The following is a 23,623-nucleotide window of genomic DNA, read 5'->3' on the forward strand; positions in this document are numbered from 1 at the left end:
ATCTTATTTTTTATTATTAATATGCATTGCTAAGAACTTCATTTAGACAATTTTAAATGTGATTTTCTCAATATGTAGATTTTTTTGCACCCTCAGATTCCTATCCTAAAAAAATCATTACCCATATGCCCGTTTCTGTGGTCCAGGGTCAAATTTAATTGCAGGTTGCATTGTGACAATTAAAAAAAAAAAAGACTTTCAAAAATGAACCTACACTGATAAATATTCAGTAGAGTAAAAACTGGGACAACTAGGCCTGGTCTCCTCTATTTAAAACTTAAACATCAAAAGGTGTGAAAAGTGTGCCATATACTAGCCTACATCATTTTGTTTTGCTACATTAGACTGGCTTCATTTGTGAGATAACTGGAGCATATTGTGATTTTAACTGATGTCTCAGCTGGCACATTAAGCTTATTGTAGATTATTAAACCTATTAGTTTCGTCGGAATGGTGCAAATATATTTCTTATTACATTTTATATCTTTCATGGGGCGTCGTTTGAGCGTTTAAATTAGTCACTGCTCATCAGGCACTGTCACCTCCTACTCCCCTCCACTCTCATGGGTGCAATGCTGTCTCATATCTAGCTATAAAGCAGACTAATATTACACTAAACACAGGGGCACGGTCAGCCTCACTCTTTATCTTGAGGGCCAAAGTTAACTCTCACTGAACACAAATACAATCTCTCTACGATAGAAAGTAGCGAACGCAGGTTGTCCCTCAGACATCCTCAAGGAGGAAACCAAAATAGACGGCGCGGTGTTTGGGATGGTCTTTTTTTTCTCCTGTCAAAAGGAAGCGAAACGACCTTTTGGTTTGACGTTTTCACGAAAAAGAATCTACACGCGTTAGTTGGACTTATTTTGCTCTCATAAGTGTTTTAAATTGCTAACAGGGCGAGTATGCGTGAGACAAAGGGCTCTACCCATCGACAGCTATTCTGGGGCACCGCATAGCTCTCGAAGAGTGTTGAGAACGACCCGCGCTCTGGACAATATCTTGTTTCACATATCCAGGAACAAATATGGTGCGTCTTTTGATTTATTTTCCGACTCTTTGGACATCCAGAGAACTGCCTGACAGGTGTAGGTGACACTGAGAAATTTATCTGAATGATTTTGGGATGAATAAGTGAAGCGCGCATCTCTCGCACGAGCGCAGGTGGACCTGAGGCGCTGTAGTAAACGTAAAGAAAACGCGTAAAACCCAGCGATATATTTTGTACGTCACTTCCATGGTTTTGTGCAGTTTATTCGTCTCGTGTTCGTGCATTTCCAATTGTAGATAGGCATGTGTGGAATACAGCTACTCTTTTGAGGGCGCAACGCATTAATGGGAGGATTTTTCTTGGGACTACTACACTTAAACAATTTACACATCACTTTCACTTCAAACCCCATTGTCGCGTGGATATTCATCGTATTATCGATTCCCATCGAGTGCAAGAATGCCTGAGGACCTCTCCGCGGCCAAAGCCCTCTACATGGGCATGGAGGTGGTGATCGCCGTGTCATCCGTGATAGGAAACGTGATGGTGGTTTGGGCGGTAAAAATTAATAGATCTCTGAGAGATACTACGTTTTGCTTCATTGTTTCTCTGGCGCTTGCAGACATTGCAGTAGGAGCGCTGGTCATACCATTGGCGATAACTATAAGTATCGGACTCCAGACTCACTTCTACAGCTGTCTGCTGGTGGCGTGCACGGTGCTGGTTCTGACCCAAAGTTCTATCCTCGCTTTGCTCGCTATAGCCATCGACCGATACCTGAGAGTCAAGATCCCAACCAGGTAAAGTTATCATTCCCTCACATTCCATCTGGTGTCTCTGTGCTGTAAGAATAAGTAAATACACCTTTACTCGTATATGGTACTGTGCATTATGTTGTCATACAGCCTATATAGGATGTTTATATGTATCTCTCTCTCTCACACATACGTTCAAAATACTTTATATATATTGTTTTTATTGTGAGCTAATGGTATTTTCTATCCTCCAAGCCTTCCTCAAAAATACAGCACTCACATATACCTTTTTGTATTTTTCAAAATTATTCCTGGCTGGTCCCCACAAAACAAAATCCATCCACCCATCCTTAAACATACTGTGTATAATGTCTAAGATCCAACTATAGCAGGGTCCAATCATCTGAGATCACAAAAAAGTTATATGATTTAAAACATTTAAAACAAAATAATAATAATTAAGATATAATATAGAGAAAAAATAGGAATACATAATGCAAATATCAATAGAAACGAGGAATATTTTGTAGTAATGTCAGTTCCACTTCCCTGGAATACTCGCATAAAGATTTTTTACAATTAAATCAAAGTTCTGCTGACTATTTAATAATCTAATAATATTGACCACTGTCTGGCCAGACTGTTTTCAAGCAACATGCAGTTTATGTTGCTCAAGGGGTACAGATGGAGGAAACTACATACAGTAGCCTGCATGTGACCTAATGACATAATATGACTCATGCATTTCAATACCGCTTACACCATATGTGTGCACTACTTGCAGAGCTTTCCATACATTTTACAGTATATGGTACAAACAACGTGTCTTTAAAGGCATAGTTCACCAAAAAATGAAAATTCTGTCATTAATTACTCACCCTCATGGCGTTCCAAACCTGTAAGACCTTCGTTCATCTTCGGAACACAAACGAAGATACTTTTGATTAAATCCGAGAGCTTTCGAACCCTTCATAGACAGCAAGTGCACAAAAAGTATTCTTGTAGCTTCATAAAATTACGGTAGAACCAATGATGTCACATGGACTATTTTGTCGATGTTCTTGGTAGCTTTCTGTGCCTTGAACATGGAAGGGCTTTTGCTGTCTATGGAGGTTCAGAGAGCTCTCAGATGTCATCACAAAAATATCTTTGTGTTCTGAAGAACTAACCCTTTAAGTAAGCACTAGGTCAATAGATCTGAACATGCTCTCAATTTCCTTCTTTTGGTTTCTTGAACTGTGTATATAACTGCGCATAGTCAAGTTTCATGAGAGAGATCGTAGATAAATTCCAGAAACATGTTCCAACTCTATCACAATACACTGTCTGAGCCATCTTAACATCTACAACATGCATATACTATCTGGTTTTAAGGTCTAGCTGTATTCTATTTGCAGAGTCCAGGTTACTCTTTGTCCCCAGAGGAGTTAAACATACTCAACATACTCAGCCATGTGAAAGCCATTCCATTTTTAAAGATGCTTTTTGTGTGGACAGTATAGCCATTTCTGTGTTCTGTGCACTTTTCTCACTGTAACGCATCAAACATGGGAGCCCTGTGTTCAAATCCCAGATGAATTCATTCTATAATTCTGCATTTAATATTGTGATTTCACTGGCATGATTAATGATTAACATCACCAGTATTATATGCCAGAATTAACATAAAATCACCCCCTTTCAACACTTTTGTGAGGAGACTTGTGGGCAGACATATAGCAGCAAAGGGAAGTACCTAGCTTATTTTGCAACATGGAAGTACGTTATTATCTTTGAATGTGCAAGACGTCTAAATTATTAGCCAATATACTGATATAAAAAGTGCAGTAAACGGTAAAACTATTTGAGCCCTAAACGAGTGTGTTCATGATTACGACAGTAAAGTAAAATAATATGATGGAAAATACCAGTTTGCAATAAAGCATCATATCAGACTGTTTCTGTACTGGTAAAATAACTAGAAGTGAATGGCACAGGGAGCCTCGCAAATTCAAGCTACAAATGGCCGTAGTCGCTCTTATGTGAAAAATTTGTTGGAAAGCACAGGGTGCTTGGCAAGGAAAAACTCCTACAAAACAATTTCCTTTGGAAAGCGAACACAATCCCATGAAACTGTCACAAATGAGCTATAGGGAAGTGAAGTGTTTTTAAGAAGTGTATAGAGTTGCTGCCCTGAGTCACTGCCTGTCCACCACTGTGCACAACAGATAATGCAAGAAAACTGAACTGAAGGTCTACATCAGAGTCCGAAAGTGTGAGACCACTGCAGGTTTGCAAATGGCATATTATAATATCAGCATAATAATTTCAGTGAAAAGTTAAATACAGTATATCACCTTTTGAATAGACCATTCATCATCTAATAGATTGTCACTGACAGCAGTGCTAGATCTGTGTGAATTCCTTAAGTTCCATCCATGTTATCCCAGCATGATCCCAGAAAGGTGAGCTAAAAGAGACATTTCGCTAAAAAATGTCGTTCCAAACCTTTGTTCAACTTTTGATGAAATCTGCAGTTTTGTATTGGCTGTTGTGAAAGTAGGCTACTTTATTTAGCTGTCATCATCCCAATTTAAAAATGTAAATATCAAACATGTTTGATATTAATCAGGCCCCGATTTGTGTGTGAGCAGATCAGGAGGTGCAAGATTCGATCTGTGAACGCTTCACATTACCACATAATCTGCACTGAACATCGGAACTGATCAAGGTGCTCGACAGGATTTACGCTCTGATTCTTGGGAGGGGAAAATCAGAGCTAAATCATGCTAAAACTCCTGTAGTGTGAGCCTGGGCTTTAGGCTACATTTACACAAGTGCTCAAGTTCATCATCTGATTCTGGTTTCAAATAAGCAAGGCTGGTCAAAAATCATCATCTGCTTTGTCGAAATCTGCAGACATTTTTATGAAGACAGGTTTGTCAGCAGCATCACACATATGCGTCCACAGTAATCCCAAGAACATGCATCAAAGACTGCCACAGAAGAGAAGAAATGGTTAAATAAAGTTGTTGTTTTAGTTTTCTTTGCACACAAAAAGTATTCTGATAGCTTCATATAATTAAGGTTGAACCACTGATGTCACATGGGCTATTAACAACGTCCTTACTACCCCTCAGGGCCTTTAAAGTGGGAATTGCGTTGCTGTCTATGCAGGGTCAGAAATCTCTCAGATTTCATCAAAAATATCTTAATTTCTGTTCTAAAGCTTTGGAACGACATGAGGGTGACTAATTAATAATAAAAGTTTAATTTTTGGGTGAACCTTGCAGTAAAACAGACTAAAGTTCTGTGGTCTACTGCTTTTACTGATACAGAATGTAATATTGCATTACAACCTACTGGCAGCAGACATGGACAAATGAATCCATTTGAACTCCATTTTATTTTATTTGTTCCACTTTTCAATTATGCATCTGGCTTTTATTCTGTATGAAAAGCAGTCATGCTTTACAGCTTTCTAAACACAACCATTTATTTTTGTACAATCTGAAAACTGTTCATTTAATCATAGCAACTTAAAGAGCACAAAAAGCACTTCTCTTGAACCTACAGTAAACTCATAAAAAGGTACAAATCCATCACTGGAGCATTTTTTTTCTGAGTGTATCCATGAGTGAAAACAGAGTAATAGGCTGTGGTTCTGGGCTACAGACAAATCATCCAAAGAGTATGAATATTGAGATGAAACACACAATTTATCATTTAACATTGCGGTTAATAAAAGCACATTCAGCAACGATTGAAGCAAAAACTGTCTACTGAATCTTAACAAACAGGGTCCATTGACTCAAAGCACCTTTGTGTGGAGTTCAGTCAGACAGCTTCAGAGAAAATCTGTCATTAAATCACAGGTGCCTTTGTTATGAAATCATTTACACAAAGGACAAAGGAGTTTGAAGAGAGAGCTACAATCTCGGCTAAAAGATAGCATCTCAGAGAAGATGCAACTCTATTGAAAGACAAGGGCATGGGTGTGACTGAAACAAGCTTTTAAGATGGTGGTACTTTGTCACAATTTAGCTTTTAATTTAAGTTAGACAGCAGGTAAAAGCAGCTGGCATTGGTCATCCAAAGCACTCTGCAAAGTGACCCTCATTCTGTACCATTAGTAATTAAACAGAAATTAGCCTTTCAATTTCTTTTAAAATCAGTTTCATGAAGATACATGTGTTTTTCTTGTTTCACTCTTGTTGTGTCCTTGTGTTTCAGTTACAAGCGAGTGGTCACTCCAAAACGGGCTGGAATTGCAGTATTCGTGTGTTGGACAGTGGCCTTCATAGTCGGCTTGACTCCCATGCTTGGCTGGAACAATTTGCACAACCTGCAACGTAACAACGGCTCAATCGGCCCTGACCTCATCGTCACCTGCCAGTTTGAGAACGTCATCAGCATGGAGTATATGGTCTACTTCAACTTTTTCGGTTGGGTGCTTCCCCCTCTGCTTTTCATGCTCATCATTTACTCTGAAATCTTTTACATGATCCACAAGCAGCTGAATAAGAAAGTGTCTAGCCATTCTGAACCAAACAAGTATTATGACAAAGAACTGAAGCTGGCGAAGTCTCTGGCGCTAGTGCTTTTCTTGTTCGCTGTTAGCTGGCTTCCTCTCCACATCTTGAACTGCATCACACTCTTCTGTCCGAAGTGTGAGAAGCCCATGTTCCTCATTTTTATTGCCATTCTGCTCACGCACGGCAATTCTGCCGTCAACCCTATCGTTTATGCTTTCCGCATCAAGAAATTTCGTACTGCGTTCCAAAGGATCTGGAAGCAGTACTTCTGCTGCAAGGAGGCTCCTCCCCCTGAGTGCCAGCTGAGCGAGAGACTGGATAACAACCACTACATTGCTGCCACCGTTGCCATCGCCAGTCCTCCTGAACCTGCCCCAGAACATAACGTCTGACTGACATCCCAGAATTCTCTAAGGAGGTTGAATGACTTCGACTGGCTGGACGTCCAAAGATGTTATGTCTTGGTTTGTCTCTTTTAACTGTAAATCAGAGCTCGCCACAGACTCTTATGGCTGAACTGTCCCTTTATTGGAATAATGAGACAGCATCGCTTTAAAAAGCACCAAGTGAGTCAAATCGTGGAAAGGGAACGACAGGAAATCTTGCTTTATGAAGCAGCCTTGAAGGATGCTGTTAAATCAAATCAGTTTGACAGTACATATCATACAAATAAATTATGAACACACATGTATTTGCTCAAATAATGAATCTAAAGAATTGTACACAATTGTGTTTTGTGCAGTTATAAATACAGTTGAAATTAAATGTTCACATACACCTTGCAGTATTTAGTACTGATCTGAATAAGATATTTCACATAAAAAAACATATAGTCCACAAGAAAAAATAATAGCTGAATTTATAAAAATGACCCTGTTCAAAAGTTTACATACGCTTGATTTTTAATACTGGGTTCTTACCTGAATGATCCACAGCTGTTTAGTGACAGTTCTTCATGAGTCCCTTGTTTGTACTGAACAGTCAAACTACCCTCTGTTCTTCAGAAAAATCCTTCAGGTCCCACAAATTCTTTGTTTTTCCAGCATTTTTGTGTACTTGAACCCATTTCAACTATGACTGTATGATTTTAAAGGTGCCATAGAATGGAAAACTGTATTTACCTTGGCATAGTTAAATAATAACAGTTCAGTACATGGACATGGCATACCATGAGTCTCAAACACCACGATTTCCTCCTCCTTATATAAATCTAGTGTTTGCAAAAGACCACCGAAAAATAGGTCAAATCCAACATAACACCGACTATTACGCAATAGCCCCGATCATTAATAGTTACGCCCCCAACATTTGCATCGCCCAATCATCAGTAACTTCAGTACATCAGTAACATAAAGCAAGCCACTGAAGGGACATGGTTAGCTGAATGCTAGCGGTAGCCTGTTACATTGCAGTACATAAGATTTCACTTACCACATAAACAGAGAGATGAGTGCGCTGATGATGGCGAATGATTTACAGATCCTGAGTATCACTGACAAGCATCTAAACTTGTGTGGTAAGTACTTTTAAAGGGCAGTACTAAATAATAATTTTAAAAAAAGTTATATTTAGGCAAAATAAGAGAAATGTACACATCTCCATTCGTAATGCTCTCAATGCATCATTTTTTCTTCTGGAGCATCAGTGAGTGTTTGCACCTTCGGTAATAGTTGTGTGAGAGTCACTCAGTTGTCCTCAGTGTGAAAAAATCATACAGTCATTGTTGGGAAGGGTTCAAATACATATGAATGCTGAAAAACCAAATAATTTGTGGGACCTGAAATTTTTTTCTGAAGAACAACGGGCAACTTAACTGTTCAGTACAAACAAGGGACTCATGAATAGCTATCACTAAACAAAACAAACAAACAAAAAAAACATCTGTGGGTCATTCAGGTAACAGCACAGTATTAAAAATCAAGCATATGTAAACTTTTTAAACAAGTCATTTTTATAAATTTAACTATTGTGTGGACTACATGTAAACATCTTATAATATCTTAATACCTTAATCAGGTCAGTAGCCTACTAATGAAAAAAATAGCATGCATTTTGTATGATGCCTCTTCTTTTGGTAAAATGGAGCAAGGTGTATGTAAACTTTTGACCTCAACTGTATATATCATTAATATATTTCAAATGGAAACATCTAAATCACCAGTTGCTGGTTCAGTATGAATGTATGCAGAGCAGATATTAGAGCGCTGAACATTCTCAGGTTCTTGGATGTTCTTGTATTCTGAACCTTTGTGCACAATGACAGGAAGAGGATGTCAGAAACAGTGAAAAGAAGGTGGACACAGGTTTTTCTTGTCTTATTATGGAATGTCTCAGAGCAGGTCTGTTATTTTGAAGGACAAAAAAATTGTACTGCAGGCAGCTGACATAGAATTTTACTCACAGATGCAGTGAGGTTCTCTTGCCTTTTAGTAAAATTGTGTGTGTGTATGTGTATGATTGAGTGCATGTCATAAAACTGGAAATGTTTCAGGATATGAAGATACACTGAAGTCCTATTTATCCTTTACGGTGACCAGAAAACGAGCGAAACTGTCAGTACCTAAGACTAAATCTCAACTGTTTGAACATATTCAGGGTTGATAAAATGATCTAAACCAATAGTGTATTACCTTTCAGTATTATACCATAGTTTAGCTACACTTTTTCCAGAATTGTATCATTGTAATCAATTTTAAAACAAAAGTATGCTACACTACTGGGAAAACATACTGAAATATATTTTGACTTGTCTTAAAGGGATAGAGCACCCAAAAACCTCATGATGTTCCAAATACATTTGGCTTCTCCTGTATAACACAGAAGGAGATTTTTAGATGAATATTCACAATCCTTTTTTTCCACACATTTTCAGTTTTGTATCCTGACCAGCTTGACACTGACATCCTGACCGTGAGTTTGAGCCGCGAATTGCACCTGGGGGAGTGTTTGGGAATTATTTTTGCAATTCCGTTTGGTTGCTCTAGTGGCGCACAAATTACACACTTCACTTGTCACACTAATGTGGGGTTTTTGATCTCACATGCCACTGAAATACCAGGTCTATACTGACATCAACATTGAACATGTATCTTATCTGTACATAGTAATGTTATGCACTATGTCCAAGTACATTATGTTCATAATTGGAGACGGTTGTGGAATTACAATCATTTGTACATGAAATATTTGAGTAAATGGGAACAATGGGCTAATACATGTTGCCATCTTGTTTTTACTTCACTGCAGCAGACAGACACAGTATAAGTGAGTGGTTTTGCATTGCCTGAATGAGGAGGTGAGAGCTTCCTGTCTATGAACCCTATGCAGTTCTCAATGTAATCGAAAACAGGAAATATCACTTTACTATCAATGGAAATAGTTCATCGTTCATCTTTAATGTCAGCATATTTGCCTTACTCTAGCTGTTGGTATCAGCTTTTTTGTCTCATACTAATGGAAGACAATAAAAAAAATATCTAATTTAAAAATTACTCTATTGTGTTAAATAATATCTTGAGTGAAAATTAGCTTTTTATCTCCAAATAAGCCTCTATTATGCCAGTGCTCCCCTCATGCATGAGCCGAGCGCAGCCAAGAAAACGGAAGATTCTAGATAGAAATAACACAGGTCCCAGGGGTCCACATGTGTGGGTAGTGGGTTGGTTGGCACAGTTTTTGTTTTTTTGTTGAATATCTCAAGTGGAAAAAAATATGAACCCAATTATGTTCAAACAAAAGTTCTTAGCTAAAAGACTAGCACTTTAAATGTCATAAAAATGTATACATCTTTTTAATTAAATGACTAAATTTGTATTAATTAACATATGGAATGACACAGTGTTAAACAACTATAGCTTTGAGATGGTAGCAACAAAAATATGAAAAACACAATATAAAACATGATTCATTTACAGTATTATGTTTTTTTTCTCTTCCAGTTGCTTTAACATATTAACAAAGTATGTTCTATTATTATTATTATTATTATTATTATTATTATTATTATTATTATTATTATATGTGACCTGGACCATAAAATAAATAGAAGATATTTGTAGAAATAGGCAAAAAATACATTGTATGGCTCAAATATTATAGGATATTAAGTAAAGATCATGTTCCATTAAGATATTTTGTAAATTTCCTATCGTAAACATAGTAATATGCATTGCCAAGAACTTCATTTGGACAACTTTAAAGGCGATTTTCTCAATATTTAGATTTTTTTTTTGCACCCTCAGATTCTAGATTTTCAAATAGTTGTATCTCGACCAAATATTGTCCTATCCTAACAAATTATATATCAATGGAAAGCTTATTTATTCAGGTGATGAAATTTCAATTTTACAAAATTGATCCTTATGACTGGTTTTGTGGTCCAGGGTCACATGCGTACGCGTCTGTAAGTATTTCGAGGTAAATGATCATGCTGCTATGAAAGATTAATTAAAAGGAAATAATTTTAGCCATGCAACATCATTTATCACAGACTTCAAAATCTGGTTCCTATCTCTTCCTATCCTGTGCCATCCTATAGTATCCTAAAGCTTTAATGTAGGTGTCTGTTTCTATGCTTTGTCACTGTAGGGTGCTGATATTCCCCATTCAATTTCTATTTTAAGAATTGCTCAAGCTTTTGTGATGTGCTAAAAAGGAAAAAAAAAAAAAAAAAATAGGCAGGATACTTAGCGCCGTATCATAGCGATATATCGACCTCTAGTGGAGATAATAAGCGCTGAATATAAAAATACAGCATGCGGTGAAAAATAGGCCAATTTTGCCTGGTTAAAACATAACAAGACTATAATCAAAAACATATGTGACCCTGGAACACAAAACCAGTCATATGGGAACCTTTTTTTTAACCATTGATGTATGGTTTGTTAGGATAGGACAATATTTGGCCAAATACAGCTATTTAAAAATATGGAAACTAAGGGTGCAGAAAAATCCAAATATTGAGAAAATCGCCTTTAAAGTGGTACAAATGAAGTTATTAGCAATGCATATTCAAAAATTATGATTTGATTTATTTACTCTAGTAAATTATATTAAAAAAAATTCTTTAAGAAACATGATCTTTACTTAATTATTTTTGGCATAAAAAAATCATTTTGACCCATACTATGTACTGTTGACTATTGCTACAAATATACCTACTTACGATCGCTAAGCTTACAGCACCTCTTAGTGGTTAGCTACAGATATTATATTAGAAATGATATTTTAAAGTATAATAAAATAGAAAACTGATATTTTAAATTGCAATATTTCATAATACTACTTTCTTTCTCTGTATTTTTGATCAAGTAAATGGATTTTTTTATGAGTATAAGATACTTATTAAAAAAAAAAATGAAAAATCTTACTGATCCCAAATGTTTAAAAGCTAGTGCATGTGCATTTATGAGTTCAATTCATAAATGATTAAACATTGGTAGAATTTGTTTAGCATTTTTCATCCATTTTTTAAGCGTTTTTTAAACTTTCGCAAGGGACCCCCCCCTAAAACAAAGACATCTTTAAATATTATATATATTAGTAAAATGCAGATTCCAGATTTTCAAATAGTTGAATCGCGGCCAAATATTGTCAGTTTTGTGGTCACAAATATTTTATCTCATCTTTCCACAACTGTCCACCAAAGCCAAGTACTAACAAAGAAAGAAAGAAAGAAAGAAAGAAAGAAAGAAAGAAAGAAAGAAAGAAAGAAGACCACAATAAACAAATTATACTAAATACGAAATGAACTGAAGAGGCAATTAGCACCTTATTTTAAGTTTGAATGGCACTTAAAATAATTCACTGTGTTCAATAACCAAAAAATATATAATATGTGGAAGCAGTTGTTTTTATGGCAATTCTGGGCTGAGCTCAAGCAAAAGACGCAAAATCTGCACTTTACGGAAGCCCGTGACGTCACATGAGCTCGTGCGCGACATGGAGGCGTGGACAGCAAACGTATTTTTTGGCGGACAAACCAGCCCCAAATGCCAGAGCTCAGGAGTGCCTTTCAAAGCGCGCTGAAATCGTTTGAATTTGTAAACATACCGCGAACCTCGTAAGCCCAATGCGCGGCTTCAGCATGGCGCTCATCTGTACAAATACACCACATCGTCACCTGCCCGGCTAACCGGCCTGCTAACACGCTCGGATGAACAGTAACTGGCAAGCATGCTGTTACATTTGTACTTTTTTGTCTGACTCCGTGTGCCTTCAAAGACAAAGCGAAACGTCAATGCGATGTAGCCATTCGTTTAACGTACTGCTAGCGCTGATTGCTCAAACTTTGCCAATGCATACTGAATATTGTGTTTATTTACATTTTTGACAGCGCTGCTAAAGAAGTGACTCCGTTCAAACATCAACAAACAACTGAAATACAGCTTTTGTTATCAAATCCCTTTAGGAATAAGCAGTAGGTGACGTCTGAACTCTTTACAGCAGCACAAAATGAACGGAAAAGTCCTACCGGACACTCCAATAGCTGTAGACTGTTGGCAGCTCCGCAAGTGCCATCACGTCCGTCTGTTCTTCTTGTCTCACATGCACGCGGATCACACCTCTGGCCTCTCATCCACCTGGAGTCACAGACCCATATACTGCTCTCCTCTCACTGCCAAACTGCTCCAGCTCAAACTTAAGGTGAGGTCAAGCAGCTAAATCTGGGGAAAATTTGAAATAAAAGTGTGTATTATTATTTATCAGTGCTATTTTAGTATTATCTATGTGCTATTACAGTATTTATTGATATGTAGAGTACTGTTATCAATTTTCATTTTAGTTTACATTATAGTAGTTTTGTTATATGCTTTCATAAGTTGTTTAAATATTTATATATTGGTTTATTATTTTGGTTTCAGTAGTTTTATTCTTTCGATTTATTTATTTCAGTTAGTTGCCAAATCAACCTTTCTAATTTGTTTTGAAGTTTTTTTAAAGGTTTATCCTTTTCACAGTATATTTAGATTTTCTTAATAGCTTTAATTAACATTAACACAACACGTTAAATATCAAAGTCTACTGTAAAAAAATAATCTTGAATGATAATTATAGTGAACAATGCTTTACAAATAAATTTTAATCTTAATAAATAATAGTACAGTCAGTATAGTAAGAATGTGTTTTGGCTAGAGTACAATAAAACAATGACAACATGTCATCACACTTTTTTTACTCAGTATAAATTGGTCTATACATATTTAAAATTTTAATTAAAATATTTAGCTGTCTAAGATTTTTAGGAGTTTAAAAACCTCTATTTTAGAAAACAAAATAGATAAAAAATTAAACAAATTCTATCAATGTTCAATCTTTCCCGAGACCTAATTTCTAGATGAATTCATAAATGCACATACACCACCATTCAAACATTTGGAATCGGTAATGTATGTATATATCTTATGCTCATCAAAGTTCCATTTATTTAACCCCTTAGCATTCCTGTCAAAATTGAACTCATTGAAAAATGTTCTGAAATATTATTGCAATTTAAAATATTTTCTATTTGAATATACTTTAACATCATTTATTTCTGTGATGCAAAGCTGAATTTTCATCAGCCATGATTCCAGTCTTCAGTGTCACATGCTGATTTATGATCAGTGTTAAAAACAGTTGTGCTGCCTAATATTTTTTGGAACCTGTGATGCTTTTTTCAGGATAAAAAAAGTTAAATAGAACAGCATTTATTAAAAATAGAAGTCTTTACTATCACTTTTTATCAGTTTAACACATCAATGCTGAATAAAAGTATTCATTTCTTTCAAATAAAAAATGTACTGACTCCAAACTTTGAACGGTAGTGTGTATTGTTACAAAAGATTTCTATTTTAAATTAGTGCTGTTCTTTTTAACATTTTATTCATCAAAGAATCCTGAAAAAATGATCACAGGTTCCAAAAACAAATTAAGCAAGACAACCGTTTCCAACATTAATAAATCAGCATATTAGAATGATTTCTGAAGGATCACGTGACACTGACTGTAGTAATGATGCTGAAAATTGTGAGGTTGTGCTGCATCACAAGAATAAATTCAATTTTAAAGTATATTTTTCTTCTGTATTTTTAATCAAATAAATGCAGCCTTGATGAGCAGAAAAGACTTCTTTGAAAAACATTAAAAATCTTATTGATCCCAAACTTTTGAACAGCACTGTATTTGTCTGCTAAACAACTCAAACTTGGAGGAATTACAAGTTACAATAATTACAAGTCCTTTTTTGTATTCCACAGGTGAAGGAAAAATGGATTCGTCCATTGGAGATTGGGGAAGCTCACATGCTGCTGCTCGACGATCTTGGAAAAGAACGACTGACTGTTACTCTTATAGATGCCAATCACTGTCCTGGGGCAGTTATGTTTCTCTTTGAGGGATACTTTGGCACCAGACTCTACACTGGTAAGTGTGGTAGGAGAAAATGAATATGATAGAACTACACAATAACCTACTAGTTTTTCTTAAGACAGAATGTTATTGGATCTCACTGTCACATACTGAGATTGCATTTTAATGATACTGTTATTGTGTTTTATCTCAGGTGATTTCCGTTATACCCCATCTATGCTTAGAGAGCAATGTCTGAGAAACACCACTACCATTGATGTGCTGTATCTGGACAACACAAACTGTGACCCAACTCGAGCCGTACCTTCTCGTCAACGAGCAACTCAGCAAATTAAAGAGATCATTAGGGCTCATCCTGGATACACTGTGGTGATTGGTGAGACTAACACTTTAAGACACTCACATAATTTACTCAACCCCATGTCATCCAAGATGTCTTTCTTTCTTCAGTCAAAAAGAAATTAAGGTTTTTAAGGAAAACATTCCAAGATTTCTCCATACAATGAACTTCAGCCCAATGGGTTAAACATCCAAATTGCAGTTTCAATGCAGCTTCAAAGGGCTCTACATGATTCCAGACGAGGGAATAAGGTTCTTATCTAATAATCAGTCATACACTTTTTAGCCACAAATGCTCATCTTAAACTATCTCGACTTCATGTATTACATAATCACAAAAGTCACGCGTGATTAGTTCTTCACCTGTGAACTTCGGTTCAAAAAGTAGGGTAGGGTAAAAAAAAAAACTCATTTTCTCATCCAACATCAAGATTGTCATATTACCTTTTTTTGTAAAGGGTGTTTGACTTTCTTTGCACGTTCACTTTGTAAACACTGGGTTGGTACTTCTGCCTACATCACGTGTGCACTTTCTAACATGAATACATAATGCGTCAAGCTAGTGCAAAACGAGCATTTGTGGTTAAAGTATAGACATTTTAAATCTTTTAGAAAATAACTATTTGTTTTGCTACATAAGACCCTTATTCCTCGGCTGGGATCATGTAGACCCCTTTGAAACTGCATTGAAACTGGACCTGAAATTTAGACCTTCAACCCATTGGCTCCCATTGAAGTCCACTATATGAAGAAAAATCCTGGAATATTTTCCTCAAGAACCTTAATTTCTTATACATTTGTCATATTCATGCATTGACTAATTAACATGAAATAGTTGTTTTGCTAGAAAATATACTGTGACTGAATAATCTCAATTAATCTCCATTGCAAGAATTATTAATGAGTCTGTTACTTATTACTAGGTCTTTATTCTCTGGGTAAAGAGTCTCTGCTGGTGGAGCTGGCTATGGAGTTTAAAACATGGGTGGAGGTGGATAGAGAGCGCCTGGAAATCTTGCGTGTTCTGGAGCTCCCTGATGTTTTCACCACTGACTCTGGCGCGGGCCGCATTCGCGTAGTCACTCAGTCTATGATCAACGCTTCCAACCTGCAAGCATGGAATAAAATGCAGCCTACCATCGCTATATTACCCACCAGTCGCCCCATGGTCTCCTCTCACCCTAATGTCTATGTGGTGCCTTACTCTGACCATTCATCCTACCAGGAGCTGGAGGACTTTGTGTCGGCCCTGCGTCCCATCGCACTAGTGCCCATTGTGGGCAACTGTCTGCCTTATTTTTCTTCTCTTCTAAACCCCTGCAGGAAAAAGCCCAAAGAGGTGGTGATTCCAGAGTCGGTCAAACACTACATGATGACCAATTCTAATATTCAGACCTCCACAAATGGCATAACAAACATGCTTCAGAGAACCTTGCGCCCAGAGTCTCGCGGGGTGGTGTTCGACTCTCCAGAGCCAAAAATAAGCCGACTTATTCAGGATGATGGGGATTCTGAGACGGATCAAGACTCTGACTGCATTCTTCTAGACTTGAGCACTAACTCCTACTCTCGAGACAACGGCCCACAGAATAAGCGTTTGAAACCCATACAAGTTGCATCTGAAGACGTCGTCACAATTGGCAGCAGCCTTCCTTCAGATGACAATGAATCTATTAGTACGCTTACATATGTAAGATCACTTGACCACAGATCTGCATATGAATGCGAGCATGAAAGTCCAACAAAATCATCGAGTCCTCAAATGGGCAGCGCCAATGCTAGAGAGAGGTGTTCATCGATGGACAGCATCAGTATCCATGACCAGACCTGTGTTGCTGCACCCCCTGAAACACAATTCTCTGCCTTGACCTTCACATTACAACGAGAGCAAATTGAGCAATTGCTCCTTAAGAACTTCTTCGTACCTGCTGAACAACTCAAAGGTGACCAGATGCCGTGGAGACTTCATGAAGAGATTCGTCTTACTCCGGTTGATCTTCCTAAACCCGCAGGTGATCCTCTTGAAGCAGCTATAAAGATATTTGAATCGAAATGTGATTAAGCAAGCACTTAAATTTCATGTTTATGTGAAAGTTTAATTATCATGTATCTTTGTAATTTAGATGTCAACAGTACTGTGGTTCAATCTACAAATATTTAACACTGTGCCAAGTATTAACTCTTTGTTGAACATTGTTTTTCTGCATTTCGTTTGAGCCAAAAATTATTGGTAACACTGATGGTATTATTTTCATTATGTGGATGCTGAGGTTCAACATGTTTTGCATGTATTTGTTATCTTATGTAGCATCACAAAGCACCTTACTGTATAGATTTGTTTTCAGATCACAAAAAAATTCTTATTAAAAGTGTTACTAGTTCTTCTGGGTGAAAATTGTCTTATTTACATCAGCTTTTTGCTTATGATAAATTTTATTTATAGGGATAGTTTACCCAATAATGAAAATTCTGTCATTAATTACTCACCCTCATGTCATTCCAAACCCATAAGACTTCGTATTTTAGTTTATTTCAGGATGTCCTTAACTACCTTTCTGGGCCTTGAACATAGTAGTTGAGTTGCGTTTTGCCATGGTAGTTTATTTATTTATTTTTTGTAGAATATTGACATAACATCCAAATTAACACAGTAATTATTTAATAAGAGAAATGCTTTGCAGCCTGAAACAGATGGACACGGTGGAAAATCCTTGCATGTTGTGACGCATAACAGATCAATCATTTGAAGATAATTAAAGTAATAACTCTTGTTGGCTTTTTCAAATTAGCTTCAAATTCTTTAGAATATTCTTTTAGAATCAAACAGTGAATAGCCTGTGACTTTATTAGCTGCTCAAGGCACTAAACATGAACAGGAAAAAATGTCCTTAAGTAATGCTTTGATTATCTGCCATTTTCTTACTAAAGGTTTTCTTTAGGGCAGTGATTCTCAAAGTGTAGAGAGACTTAACTTCTGCACCATTTAGATCAGACACTAACAGTGAAGCTTGTGTGCAATGTATTCTCATTCTTTACTCTGAAAGCAAAAAAAGATGTTCCTGCACATCAATAAAAAAAGCAGAATAGAACTCAAATCTCATTATTTTCTTAATTCGATGCTACTTCTATGACTTTAAAACACTTATATAGAGTGCTTTTATGCTATGGTGTTCATAGCACAAGTCATATGGAATGTCATGATATATGTGACCCTGGACCACAAAACCAGTCATAAGGGTCAATTTTTTGAAATTACTATTTGAAAATCTGGAATCTGAATGTGCAAAAAAATCAAAATACTGAGAAAATTGCCTTTAAAGTTGTCCAAATGAAGTTCTAAGCAATGCATATTACTAATCAAAAATTAAGTTATATATTTACAGTAGATAAATATATGAATACAGTATGATTTTTGGCATACAAGAAAAACTGATCATTTTGAACCACACAATGTATTTCTGGCTATTGCTACAAATATACCCATGCTACTTTTTTTTTTTTTTTCTTGTGGCACTGACAAAAGAGAAGCACTGCTTTTAGGCTTTGTGAATTGAATATACTCTTAGTTTAACCAGCAGGTGGCAGTGTAGTTCAATATTTTAAAACACAGCCACATACTGTATACAGTAATGTAGAATAAATGCAAGACAATATTCTGACTTAATCTTACTAATTTTACAATTGCATACAAAATAGTTTGAGAAATTTGTGTGCAGCATAATTCTATTACATTTAGAATAAACTCAAAATCTAATCTTAATACTAAACACTATTTCTGTTTAAATTAAAATTACAGGTTGCAGTAATTTAAGCTCCCAAGGCTGAACTTCTGTTGTAAAGAACAAATTTACACCAATGACAGTCTAATTAGATTAGCAGACATTAGAGAAGATTTTTCATCTCAATCTGCCAAATGCTCGTGCCTCACAGTCTTAAAAACCTTCAACCAGTTACACATGGAGAAAAGCCACCAGCAACTACACCATTGTCTGTGACAGATTCATCAGTTTTATCAGATATTTCTGTTTCTTCAAATAAACGTATACCCTATTGAAAGTTTCACCTAAACAACTCTTCTGTGTGAACAGATTATCCGCAAGGATTTGTCCCCGTCACTGATACGGCTGCCTCATATTCAGAGAGACATGAATAAAATAAGAGCGGATCAATGTCTAATTTATTTCTATCACAGCATAGATAGAGAAGTCAGAGGTCTGTGATTTAGCATTCACCAGCTTGTGACAATCCCTGTAATACATATTTAGGTAGTCCAAACACTTCTGTTTACCATTGTATCCACGTACTGTGTAAGTGATTGGCCTTGCGTGCTGCTGTGCTAGGAAATATACAACTAAAGCCAGGCTGTCCTATGGCCGTGATGTTTAATTCACCTCTGGTTTCTGCACGCGCTCACTCTGCTCATAAAGGATGAATGGTTTGATGTATCAGGGGGGCTCTTTGCATTCCAGATGAGGCCAAATCCACATTAAAAACGCTCTACAAGCTGAGCTGATCCAGCACAGGCATCCTTACATCAGCCTAACATCCTGGATTGACGGCCAACCGCTGGCTCAACCGCCACAGGGAGACAACAGACTGACTCACCACAGCCAGCAAGAGAGTTATCGCCCTAAATGTGTAATTCAATCGGCCCAATAGTAATATCATTATCAACATCAAATCATGTTATTTTGTGATTCAAGTGAATTATTTTGTAGCTAACAAGTTGCCAGCAAAGCCACAAGTCTCACTTAATCTTTTTTATGTTATCTGGGACACACCCTGAAGAGGAACAACTTTGCACAGCAGCAGTGCACTTACACTCTCGTGAACATGCATCAAGCACTGACAGGGAAGAGAACAAGTTGTTGAATAAAATCATTATTTTTGTTTTCTTTGCGGACGAAAAGTATTCTCGTAGCTTCATAACATTAAGGTTGAACCATAGATGGTACATGGACTATTTAAACAATATCTTTACTACCTTTCTGGGCCTTGAACATCGTAGTTGTGTTGCTGTCTATGCAGGGTCAGAAAGCTCTTGAATTTCATTAAAAATAAATTTGTGTTTAGAAGATGAACGAAGGTCTTAAGGAGTTTGGAATGACATGAGGGTGACTAATTAATGACAGAATTTACATTTTTGGGTGAAATATCCCTTTGAGGTGTGGTCACATTTACCATTGTGCCAAGCAGAGTTCACATCACGTTCAAATGGTTGTGTGAATTTGCTGCATTGACCAATCGTAAACTGATTGTGTGATCTGTGCTTTATACATTGCAAGATGTACCTTTTTGCTTGCAAAATCTCACTGAAATTTTGCTAATATGATGCTGTTTTCTCACTCTGACGCAGCTACCTGACCTTGAGTCCTTCAACTTGCTGACCGGCGAAAGCTTCTGACTTTCACGTCTGTAGGAGAAGCAAAAGACAGAGAGAAATAAATGGCGCATTTGCATGGTCTACAGAAGGGCAGCAGGATGGATCTACAGTAGTCAACATTCGAAGTGGATCAAAAAAGTTCATCAAAGTTGACCTAAGATAAGAACGGGTATTCTTTTTGGTTTTAGGACAAATTTGATGAAAGGTTTTGATCCACTTCGAATGTTGACTACTGTAATAGCTTCCTTGTACATCCCATTAGTCCATGCTGGACACTGCCAGTTAAAGGAGTCAGACAGGGGCAAGGCATTTACACTGAGTGCCTGGAGGGGAGGGGAAAAAACTTGTTAAAATGTCACTGACCCATCCTGCAGGAGTACAATAATATTTTCTGAGTGGCATACAGTTTATTTTTACTCTTTATCCATTTGACCTGTGGGTCCATCCACGTAAACAGCAAACAAACAACAGTTCCAGCATTTCAATAACAGCACTGGGACTTTTTATTGTTAGTATCAGTCCACTTGTCTGTGTTTGTGTGTGTTCCTATCAGGCTGCAAATATTTTCAATAGATTTTTAGTGACCCTTTCTGCAGGTTACATTAGTGCTGTTAAATGAACGAAATAAACGTTCTTGTTTACATAATGTGTGTGTGTGTGTACTGTGTATATTTATTATGCATATAAAATAAATACACACATGCATGTATATATTTAAGAAAAATCTTATGTTTATATATTAAATATATCTGTAATATAAATTATATAAATATATACATGTAAATACAAGTAAATATTTTCAAAATATATACTGTACGTGTGTTTATTTATATATACATAAAAAATATACACAGTACACACTGAAAAAAGTAACTTGTAGGATTTACTTTAAAAAAAATCTAATGTAACATTGTACGTAAATTTTACTGCTCTGTACATTCTACAGTCATGGCCACTTTACTTAATTTCTCTTATGACTGTTAAGCTCAATAGTAAGTACAGTCGTAGCCAAAAGTTTTGAGAATGACACAAATATTAGTTTTCATAAAGTTTGCTGCTAAACTGCTTTTAGATCTTTGTTTCAGTTGCTTCTGTGATGTACTGAATATAATGACAAGCACTTCATACGTTTCAAAGGCTTTTATCGACAATTAGATGACATTTATGCAAAGAGTCAATATTTGCAGTGTTGGCCCTTCTTTTTCAGGACCTCTGCAATTCGACTGGGCATGCTCTCAATCAACTTCTGGGCCAAATCCTGACTGATAGCAACCCATTCTTTCATAATCACTTCTTGGAGTTGTCAGAATTAGTGGGTTTTTGTTTGTCCACCCGCCTCTTGAGGATTGTTCTCAATGGGATTAAGATCTGGGGAGTTTCCAGGCCATGGGCCCAAAAATTTCAACGTTTTGGTCCCCGAGCCACTTAGTTATCACTTTTGCCCTATGGCACGGTGCTCCATCGTGCTGGAAAATGTATTGTTCTTCACCAAACTGTTGTTGGATTGTTGGAAGAAGTTGCTGTTGGAGGGTGTTTTGGTAACATTCTTTATTCATGGCTGTGTTTTTGGGCAAAATTGTGAGTAAGCCCACTCCCTTGGATGAGAAGCAACCCCACACATGAATGGTCTCAGGATGCTTTACTGTTGGCATGACACAGGACTGATGGTAGCGCTCACCTTTTCTTCTCCGCACAAGCCTTTTTCCAGATGCCCCAAACAATCGGAAAGAGTCTTCATCGGAGAATATGACTTTGCCCCAGTCCTCAGCAGTCCATTCGCCATACTTTTTGCAGAAGATCAATCTGTCCCTGATGTTTTTTTTTGGAGAGAAGTGGCTTCTTTGCTGCCCTTCTTGACACCAGGCCATCTTCCAAAAGTCTTGGCCTCACTGTGCATGCAGATGCGCTCACACCTGCCTGCTGCCATTCCTGAGCAAGCTCTGCACTGGTGGCACTCCGATCCCGCAGCTGAATCCTCTTTAGGAGACGATCCTGGCGCTTGCTGGACTTTCTTGGACGTCCTGAAGCCTTCTTAACAAGAATTGAACCTCTTTCCTTGAAGTTCTTGATGATCCTATAAATTGTTGATTTAGGTGCAATCTTAGTAGCCACAATATCCTTGCCTGTGAAGCCATTTTTATGCAACGCAATGATGGCTGATCGCGTTTTTTTCAGGATTAAGTTCATTTTCATGGCAAAGAAGGACTATGCAATTCATCTGATCACTCTTCATAACATTCTGGAGTATATGCAAATTGCTATTATAAAAACTTAAGCAGCAATAGGGCTGTCGCGGTTAAGGAATTTCCCTTGCGGTATTTTTGAGTGGCTCAGTAGCGCGGTATGCGGTATTACCGCCATATAATTGTGTGTAGGCTGTTAGAATGTAAGGTGAGGTCATATTCATAAATCAATAAACCGAAACCAAATCGCGTTGATATATGAAGTGAAGTAAACAGTACTAGCCAGAAAGACCTAGCCAGAAATAAATTCAAATTTTGAAGAAAAATGTTAGACATACTTAGAGGCTTTGCATCTGAAATCTTCGTGTATATAACAGTTAGCGCGCACCCTCGAGTCTGACTGGACGAGAGACTTTCTGTCAGTATTTCACCTGCGTGTTCTAGACGAGCTGTCAGTCAGTGCAGTTTCAATGTTACGCCACAAGATGGAGGCAAGAGACTATCTTTGAGTAAGTCTTTAATACGTTCATTCAACTACACGTTCAAAGACGCTTATTTATTCAAAGAGAGACGGAATGAAACACGATGTTAAAATCATTTTAACTTTAATCGCCACTTTTAAAGGCTCAGCTGACCAGCAGAGCATCGATGTTAAGACAGAGATTTCACTTTCCATGGACATGACAAGCTAGTTTCACATACATACCTGACTCGATCTGAAAGACAGACGCAGGTAATCGCACATGCTCAGCCGATCTCTCTCTCATTCGCTGTCTGTTTAGGCATGTTAAGTGCATATCTACTGAGCCTCATAATAAACACATTATGTTATCATTACTAACTTATTACTAATTTAATATTCAGCACACAGGCATTCAGTGAGAAGGGCAAATCCTTAGGAAAAAAGAAAACAGGCAAATATCGCGGTTGCTGCGGTTGTTGCATTCCTCTGCGGTTATGCACGTCAATAGCGCGGTATTGCGGTTATCGCGACAGCCCTAAGCAGCAACTTTTCCAATTTCCAATATTTATGTAATTCTCAAAACTTTTGGCCACAACTATACATGTTTCTTTAAATGCAAATGAGCTGCTGCTTCCCATCCCCT

At 37.1% G+C, this 23,623-nt stretch overlaps 2 protein-coding genes across 2 annotated transcripts; both read left to right on the plus strand.

Moving 5' to 3' along the window:
* The first annotated feature begins 643 nt into the window (after positions 1-643).
* Positions 644-9,650, plus strand: adora1b (adenosine A1 receptor b). The gene is made up of 2 exons (XM_073818983.1): positions 644-1,794; positions 5,962-9,650. The coding sequence occupies exons 1-2, from the start codon at positions 1,454-1,456 to the stop codon at positions 6,653-6,655; spliced, it is 1,035 nt and encodes a 344-aa protein (XP_073675084.1). The 5' UTR covers positions 644-1,453; the 3' UTR covers positions 6,656-9,650.
* A 2,558-nt stretch (positions 9,651-12,208) lies between these two features.
* Positions 12,209-17,332, plus strand: dclre1b (DNA cross-link repair 1B). The gene is made up of 4 exons (XM_073819395.1): positions 12,209-12,908; positions 14,501-14,666; positions 14,806-14,988; positions 15,875-17,332. Exons 1-4 carry the CDS (start codon positions 12,717-12,719, stop codon positions 17,011-17,013), a joined length of 1,680 nt encoding a protein of 559 aa, XP_073675496.1. The 5' UTR covers positions 12,209-12,716; the 3' UTR covers positions 17,014-17,332.
* The last annotated feature ends 6,291 nt before the right edge of the window (positions 17,333-23,623 follow it).

The sequence above is a fragment of the Garra rufa genome, chromosome 15 (genome assembly GCF_049309525.1).
Source record: "Garra rufa chromosome 15, GarRuf1.0, whole genome shotgun sequence".
NCBI lineage: Eukaryota > Metazoa > Chordata > Actinopteri > Cypriniformes > Cyprinidae > Garra > Garra rufa.

Excerpts from the sequence above, each read along its gene's own strand:
- adora1b (XM_073818983.1), top strand. The coding sequence starts at position 1,454 with ATGCCTGAGGACCTCTCCGCGGCCAAAGCCCTCTACATGGGCATGGAG. Across the intron at positions 1,795-5,961 it reads AGAGTCAAGATCCCAACCAG|TTACAAGCGAGTGGTCACTC; the intron begins GTAAAGTTATCA and ends CTTGTGTTTCAG.
- dclre1b (XM_073819395.1), top strand. The coding sequence starts at position 12,717 with ATGAACGGAAAAGTCCTACCGGACACTCCAATAGCTGTAGACTGTTGG. Across the intron at positions 14,667-14,805 it reads TGGCACCAGACTCTACACTG|GTGATTTCCGTTATACCCCA; the intron begins GTAAGTGTGGTA and ends GTTTTATCTCAG. Across the intron at positions 14,989-15,874 it reads TGGATACACTGTGGTGATTG|GTCTTTATTCTCTGGGTAAA; the intron begins GTGAGACTAACA and ends ACTTATTACTAG.